This window comes from Azolla caroliniana, unplaced genomic scaffold (assembly GCF_043228905.1).
Source record: "Azolla caroliniana isolate FFs.n. ecotype wild unplaced genomic scaffold, voAzoCaro1.0.p SCAF_16, whole genome shotgun sequence".
Taxonomy (NCBI): Eukaryota; Viridiplantae; Streptophyta; class Polypodiopsida; order Salviniales; family Salviniaceae; genus Azolla; species Azolla caroliniana.
In genome coordinates this window covers 17774902-17783579 of record NW_028230451.1, presented here as the reverse complement: position 1 = coordinate 17783579, position 8678 = coordinate 17774902, and the positions used below count along the sequence as shown (strand labels likewise).

The 8678-nt window shown below is 38.3% G+C and overlaps 2 protein-coding genes across 2 annotated transcripts; one reads left to right on the top strand and one right to left on the bottom strand.

Moving 5' to 3' along the window:
* Positions 1 to 1290: 1290 nt before the first annotated feature.
* On the top strand, positions 1291 to 4278 carry LOC147854115 (uncharacterized). Its single transcript, XM_087331997.1, has 4 exons — positions 1291 to 1615; positions 2955 to 3322; positions 3522 to 3608; positions 3851 to 4278. The coding sequence occupies exons 1-4, from the start codon at positions 1417 to 1419 to the stop codon at positions 4019 to 4021; spliced, it is 825 nt and encodes a 274-aa protein (XP_087188123.1). The 5' UTR covers positions 1291 to 1416; the 3' UTR covers positions 4022 to 4278.
* Positions 4279 to 4870: 592 nt separating this feature from the next.
* LOC147854114 (pentatricopeptide repeat-containing protein At2g13600-like) lies at positions 4871 to 8334 on the bottom strand. Its single transcript, XM_087331996.1, has one exon. It carries the CDS (start codon positions 8322 to 8324, stop codon positions 6021 to 6023), a length of 2304 nt encoding a protein of 767 aa, XP_087188122.1. The 5' UTR covers positions 8325 to 8334; the 3' UTR covers positions 4871 to 6020.
* Between the last annotated feature and the right edge of the window lie 344 nt (positions 8335 to 8678).

The following is an 8678-nucleotide window of genomic DNA, read 5'->3' as shown; positions in this document are numbered from 1 at the left end:
CGATCTCTAGATGCCAATAACCATCCTATCATCGTCCTACCAATGTGACTTTGAAACTATGGTTCACACATGGTTCGTCCTCCTTAGTCCAAGTACAGACGCAATCCACCCTCCATGTTCACCATCTGCCATCCATCAATGGTTTGAGGGTAACATGAAGGAGTTCTTCACAATCACCACATTATCGTAAGACATTGAATTACCTCCCATCAATATTCAACACCTTTGTCTCTCTCCACCATGTTGACAACCCATCTTACACCACTCTCCTTAACTCTATTCCATTTCCAGAACAATCTCCATCACCCCCTCCCCCCAACAACAAGCCCTTCCTTATCTTCCACTCCTAATGACATCCACATCTCATTTTACCTTTCCCTTTCCTTTGTAGTCTTCCTTACCCCGAGGACTAGGATTCATAATGACATCCAACATGGTTGGGGGGAATGTTAAGTAATTGTGGTATGTGTCACAAGCAAAGAGGATTTGGCATTGGAACCAAGTGTGAAAGTGTATGAACAAGAGAAGAGGACATAAGAAGGATCGATAGAGAGTTAAAGTTGTACGTTATATGTATGATTATATAAGCTTGTATGTAAGTGTGTATGTGTATGTATGTTCAAATGATTGTATGTTGTATGAGTAAATGAATGTGTGGTATGAATGTTTGTATGCATATGAATGGATGAATGTGTTTGTATGAATGTATGTAATGCGTATGTTGTGTGTATTTACTTCACAATCAGTGTCCCACGCTTTTTTGTAGTTTTTAGTGCCACCTTTTTACATAAAGGGCATGGTGGTATGTGCCCCTTATGTGGTAGCATATGTATTTATGCTCCGAGTTCCATGAGGTAGGAGCTTTTTGGGCATACATACATCTGATAGGTCTTCGATCACCTTCCATGCTTTTATGTCCACTTAGTTTGTAGTTTGAGCACACTTCCAAGTCAACTCTAAATGAAGCTATCCGAATTTTACAACATTTCGAGACAATCATTCCCCATTTGCACCAATAATCAATACCGAATTCGCATAAACGAGTGGCAATTGCATCACAACAGTCTAATAGAAAACCAAACTAGGGTAAATAAGCACCCATTAAATGTGCGATTATCTTCCTTCAAAACGTAATGAAGAAAAAAAAATTGAACATAATTAAGGAAGGTCAGAACACAGAAGGGCATTTCGGGAATTACCGAAAACACAGGGGTATTTCGGGAATAACAAAAAATATAAGGGGGGCGGGGGCGGTATATTCCTGTAGAATAAAGAGGAGCGCAGGGTTAACCTCTCAGAGCTTATCCGATCGATCGAATCGATCTAGACAGAGACAGAGGCAGAAGGATCGAACCCATTGACGCAGAGATTGCTTTGGAGCCGGATTGATGGTGTAAACAGACGAAATTTGTGGCCATGGATGCTCTCCTAACCATCGCTAGTATTAGGCTTGTGGGCCATGGCTTGATGAAGAAGAGACAAGGGAGTGCTGTATGTTGCAGTTATATTAATAATAAGAAGAGCCTCCCGTCACAGGCATCTGTCTTCACTGCAGCTCGGCTCAACGCCAGTGTTATTCGCATTGTGGGTCCTGGAAGTAGCTTCATCACAAGCGGTATGTCCTGAAAAAGCTATAATCCCAAAATAACCGTAAACCCCTAGGTGTTAAGAACTACAATCCTAAAGCCTGAAAATCTGACCTTAAACCCTAAAATCCTAAATTTGTAATCCTAAAACTGCAGATTCCTAACCTAAACCTTAGATGGAAAATGTATGCAAATACTCATATTAGAAAGCTCTAGTTTGATCAACTAGTAACACTCCATGAAAACTCAAAATTCATCTACGAGGGTAATTTTCATGCCTTTTGAGTCTTTGTGGGTTTCTTGGCTATCTGACCATGCCAAAGAATCAAATTTTTTTTAAAAAACCCAAAAGGTAGCAGTGAAGGCCATCTATAATACATGGATTATCATCATATGAGTGGTTGGAGAAGAAGACTCTAGTGTTCTACATGTTTTATTTATACCTATGTTTGTTAGGCTAATTTTATGACATCAGAACAATCCAGCACTTGCACATTGACTCATTGTTGTAGAATACTTAGCATACCATACGAGTAGAATACTTATGCTAAGTATTCCAAAAGTATTCAACCTTTTTTTTTAAATACTTAGAATACACATTTTACAGATAAAATGCATAAAATATGCTAAATACTTAGAACATGTGTAGATTACTTTAAATACGTAGAATACATGTAAAATATGTGAAATATTCCTTAAAAAAAGAAAATTTTAAATTTTAAAACTTTGTTGAAATGTGAAATACATAGAATATATAGAATGCGCTGAATACTTAGAATACGTCAAAAATTATAAAATGGCAGTTCTAAAACGTAGAATACGTGTAGAATACTTCAGAGTATTCTAAAACGTAGAATACACGTTTCTTAACAACTATGGCACATTGAATTAATTCTGAAGCTGTTTGTGTTCAGAAGACAAAGGTTTTATTTGCACTCCAAATGTTTTCTCTATTTCGATTATCACACCATTTTTTCTGAGTTTTAATATAGTATATATGCTTCGCTTTGACATGTATTATAATTTTCTCTTTTCAGTTGTCATGGTGAGTTTTAAAACCACTGTTTTTCCTTGAGCCTAGAACCAATGTACTATAGGAGTGTCATTTATATTTGATATTCAAGGTTTCAAATTTCTGTCACCTTCTATCCATATGTGCTTCCATCAATGGTGGTCATCTGGTGGAGGTTTAGAGAAATAAATAAAGTCAAAATGACGAGCACTGAATAGTAAGATAACATGCAAGGAGGACATTTGGCAACTTGATATTCAAGAAATGTATCATTACACTAAAGACTGATAAACAATGTCTTTTCTGGATAAAGTTTTCTCTGGTTTCACACTTAAAAATCTGGTTGCAGCTTGCAGGATTGGGGAATGTTTTGACTTTGGATGAGTTCTTTTTGTATCCACTTCATCAGCATGATGAGACTTACCAAACAGAGACATTGACATATTTCTTGGAGGAAAATGTAAATAATCATGAGATTATGGATGCCAGAGGAAATGAGCTCAGTCGGCATGGAATTCAAGTTCGCTTTCAGACAGATATAGCAGATACTGACAATATGAATAAGGCTGTGATCAAAGGCTTTTCAAAGGATTTGAATGTAGTAGAGATGTCAGATGCTAATAAATTGTTCCTTGAAAGTGGCAAGGGAAAGGGGGGGGCAGAAGTGAGAGTGATTGCTGGCCAATTTGAACATATAAGCAGCTCAATTTCATTTGAAGAATCTGTAAGGCTTCTGTTTTACTGGAACCCTCTCAAACAAAAATGTTATTGCAATAATTGAAACATTTTGTTTCTAACAAGAATTCCTCCTTTAATATCCATTAGGTTAACTTGGCACATCTCTTTTTTAAGTCTTTGACATAATTAACATGTGCCTAGAAAACTAGCTAAGGATAGGGTTCTTTGTTTTTTTGTCCACGTAGATCTTGCTGGACATTCTGATGCGTCCTGGGTCAGAAGCAACTATTCCGCTTAATCCATCACATGGCACGATCATCTACATCATGGAGGTACAAAGTTTAATAGTAGCCTTTTCATCCTCCAGCAATTTCCCCTTAGTTATGGTTTGTATGCGGAGTCTCTCTTTATAAGTCGAACATACAAATATTTAAGAGATGTTTTGGGCCATGATTTAGCTACCAAAAAGGGCTTGGTTTATCACTCGGTAATATACTTGACAGAGAGAGAGAGAGAGAGAGAGAGAGAGAGAGAGAGAGAGTTCTCTTAATTACTGAAGATTTTTTATTTTTAGGGTGTAGGCATTTTTAATAAAAATGGGCTGCTGCGTTCATTCTATGAGAATGAAGGTCATGGGATCTGGTTTCCTCCACTACTTGATGGAGATTCGTCGGGTGGTCCATTATGTGTTTCATCTCATTTGTGGTCAACATTAAGATTCTTGGTGCTCACATCACCTCTTTGAGAATATATATTGTAAACATGGCTAATTACAACACCTAACCAAAGAGCATTTTTTGTATTCTCTATTCTCTATTAATGGATATGTTTCTTTGTAATTTAATAGAAGTGTTTCTTTGCAATCTGTCACATCAAAATAAGTTTTTCTTCTGTTTCTGCAAATGCTGTAAAAGGATGGCATTGTGCCTTATTCTAACTTGTATTGTTTGACTATACATACTAATGACTCGGAACATTAAGACAAGGTATCTTTGATGTCAACCCAAGTACAAGGAAGTTGGAAGTGATGGAACCACAAACTCAATGTTTAGAATATATCATATCAAGGTGGCAAAAAAACTAGAATGATTTATCATAATGCCATATTCCCAAAATCACATGACCACCGTTGCCAATCAAGGATAACTACATTTAACCTTCATTTACAAATTTCATCTTTATTGAAATAGTACAATTGTGATCTATGCTATTGTCATGTGAGAAAATTGAGCTAGCTTGAAAGGATACAAGTCTTCTTTTATGATATTCTAAATGAGAAATCACTCAATAATAATCTGTGATTTAGAATTTTCAATGATATCTTTTATTGAAACGTTACAATTGTGATCTATGCTATTCTTATGCGAGAAAATTGCTCTAGCTCAAAAGGATACCTTTCTTCTCTTATGATATCTTAATTGAGAAATTATTCAATAATAATCTGTAATCTTGATTTTATTCATCTCATGTGCAAATCTCGCTAGGCTTGAAGGTTAGTAGTCTCATCTTTTGCATATATTGGCAAACTAAACAATCATAATCACTACTTCAACATATGCAGAAAGTTGAAAAACTGAAAACCTGAAATGTTTCAAAAGTTAATCTATGATCTCAAATCTATTCATCTCATGTGAGAAAATCAAGTTACCTGAAAGATACTAGACTTTTTGAGCAATATCTTTGCTGTTTTTTTTATTAGTAATCTATGCTCTTGATTCTATTCATTCTGTGAGAAAATCAAGCTAGCTCAGAGATTGGCAGTGTTCTTGCCTACTTGCAAACTTATTCAGTCTTAATTACATACTTTAACATATATTGGCAAACTTATCCAGTCAAGGTCACATAGTTTTAACATATATCAGTGATCGTATCGTGTCATAAGCAAGCAACTACATGAGCCTGCTTGCTGCTTTTAAGTATATGGTTTTGCATTTTCACCATCAAAATTTGGTATACAGATTTAGTGTTCAAATTTCTGCTTGAATACATGTATTGCATTTCACCATTGCAATTTGGTAGTAGGATTCAATTTTCACGTTGCTGCTTGAGTATATGATCTTGCATTTTTTACCTTCGCAATTTGGTAGAAAAATTCAATGTCAAATTGCTGCTTAAGTATATGGTCTTGCGTCTTCCACTGTTGCAATCTGGTAAGGATTCAATATTCAAATCAAAGTCTGTCCTCACGTTGTTAGCGTCGCCACATTGCATTGCATCAAATTTCTTTTTCTGGGACAATGTTTCTCTCATTAGCATACCCTTCCCTGTCAAGTGCTTTAGTTCCCAGACATTGTGAGCCTATCGTAATTGTGGTTTACCTTATCCACAAACAGTATGATTTTCCTTCAACTTCGCTTTTAAGAACACAACCATTTGCAGTTATGAAACCAGTACTTTTGGTTGTCAAGTGTTCTCAATCCTTGATTCCTCAGTTCGAGTTTTCTGGAAAAAAGCAGTTGTTTTTTTTTTGCTGCCTCGTGGCAAGACCAAAACTAATTCTGGCAAGTTGGATTTATATTTTTCACATTAGCACACACTTGCACTTAAAATGGTCCTTTTCAGAAACCCCTTTTTGCTGTTACTGACTGATGGTGGTGCTTTTGATTTCCCAAAATTAATGATGACAATTTGGAGTCACCAGAATTCTAGCACACCAGATATTTCATGTAAGTAGACTTGAGAAATGTCTCTGCATAAACAAACATTAACTTCATGAATCTGACTTTTCGCATCCAGAACAGTGTTCACATTTTCACCAGAACTTTATTTGGTCCATTCACATCCAATCTCCCTCCTTCAGCATACATATTTGACAGGTAAATGTAAGGTGCCGCATCTTTAGGTTCCATGTTCATGGCATGCCTCATTGCAAACAATCCTCTGATACCATCACCATGTGCCTTGCATGCACCAAGAAAAGTGTTCCAGACTTGAGCATCTGGCACTATAGGCATGCTGAAAATGAGGTCTTCTGCCTCAGCTAACTTTCCAAATCGTCCGAAAAGATCAATCATACAACCATAGTGTTCAATGCTTGGCGAGATTCGAAAATCTATAACCATTGTCTCAAAACAATCGAGGCCTTCTTCCAATAAGGCTTCGTGAATGCATGCGGAAAGTACGCTCACAAAGGTGACTTGATCAGGTGTGATCATTTCCTTCTGCATATGTCGGAATAATTGAAGTGTTTCCTTTGCATTGCCTCGTTGAGCATATGCGGCAATTATTGCATTCCATGTGACTAGATTCCGTTGCTCAGTTTTCTGGAAAATTATATGAGCATCATCTAAAGATCCACATTTCCCATACATATTGAGAAGTGAATTCAAGATAAAAAGTTCCGATTCGAGACCACTTTCCGCCACAAGTGCATGGGTTTCTCTACCGTCATCTAATGAAGTGAGATTTGCACATGCAGTTAAAACACCCACAAAGCTCACTACATCAGGTTTTATGTTCTCCTTCTTGAGAAGCTGAAACAAACAAAGAGCATTTCTATTTTCTCGTTTCTCAACATAGGCCATGATCATGGCCGTCCAACATACGAGATCACGCGAACACATATTATCGAATACACGCCGAGCATCATCTAAGTTGCCTATCTTCCCATACATACAAACAAGGGCGGTCTCTAACATGGTGCTTGTATTGTTTGTGATGGAGGCATGGAGTTCTCTACCCTTTAGAGAGTTTTCACATGCATGGAACATATGTATGAAAGTGACCTCATCTGGCATTACACCTTCATGCTGCATTTCAACAAAAAGATGAAGGGCTTCCTCTTCTTCCCCTTGTTTGTTGCTGCTATATGCTCCAATTAAAGCATTCCAAGAGACGACAGTCCTCTCACACATATCTTCAAATGTCGACCGAGCTTCTTCCAAAGCACCACATTTGCCATACATATCAACGAGTGAAGTACCGACCATGACATCTTTTTCAATCTCATCCCGAACCACATGTTCATGAATAACATACCCATCTCTCAATGACCCTACCAAGGCACATGCACTAAGCAAACTAATGAAGGTAATCCTATCTGGCCCTACACCTTCTAATAGCATCATTGTAAAGACCTCCAGTGCATGCCAAGCATATTGATGTTGTTGAGAATAAGCCGTGATCATCGAATTCCAGGTAGCTAAATTCCGTTTCACCATCCGGTCAAACATAAATCGAGCCTCTTCTAGAGATCCACACTTTCCATACATATCAATAAGGGATGTTCCCACAAAGACGTCATATTCAAATCCATTCTCTACTGTACTGAGATGGATTGAATGGCCATCTGTGAGGGCAGAAATAGCTGCACAAGATCGAAGAATAGTTGCGAAGGTGACTTCATTCGGTTTCACGATTGCCTGGCTCTCCATTTCTCGGAAAAACCTAAGAGCTTCCGAATGATGGCCATGGTGAGAATAAGCATGAATCATGGCCGTCCAAGAGATGACCGTGTGGCCATTGGCTTTCTCAAAGATGATACGAGCATCGTGGATGTGTCCATATTTTCCATACATGGTGATGAGGGCATTGGATACACCGATATCATGCACAACAGCATTTTTAATGGCCAGTGCATGTGAGAACCTACCATGCTCTAGAGCATCCATACCATCATTATGGCTTGACAAAATGAGCTTAATCACTTCCCCTTTATCCATAAGTTCATCATCTTTTCCATCCCTTTTTCCTTTTCCTTTCACTTCATCATCGTCTTTTTCTTCTTCCTTTTTCCCATCAGGAACCGAGAATGTTGATCTAATTTGCTGCCTCCATACCACATCTCCACATTGCTTCTGACATAATATCGCATTTCCTCGATGCGGGGGAGGTCTGATCACAGACAAATTTGTGCAAATGTCCGGTTGACACGAAAAAGAAGGGAACGCACCTGGCGAGCTGAGAGATTTCCTCCTTCCTCTTCTCCTTCTGGTTCTTATCCTTGTTCTTGTCCTTCTTCTGAGATGTGCAGGAGGATCTAGCTGCTTCTGGAAGCTACCATGGCCCTGTGCAACCACAATCTCTGGGCCACAGAGAGGGAGCACCATGAATTCTGAGTTGGGCAATTGATGAAGATCACTTCCTTTTCCTTCAATTCTCCTTTAAATAGCATTTTGGTTTCACACCTGCCCGAATCGGTTCTCGGCCCAACACACGGAATATGACGATCGGTTGGTCCAAAATGGAACACGAAGACAAACCACCTCGCATCACTCAAAAGACCCTGTCGAGGAAACAAAATAATTTGCATCCATTTTGTTTCATCTCATATCCGAAGACCGGCAGATGGTCTCCTCCTCTGACTTCCCACCTCGCCTACATTCGGCTGATGTAACTTGATGCCAGATGCAATGGGACATGCCCAATGCTTGCCTGCCTGTCATGAATAGTCATGAATAGTT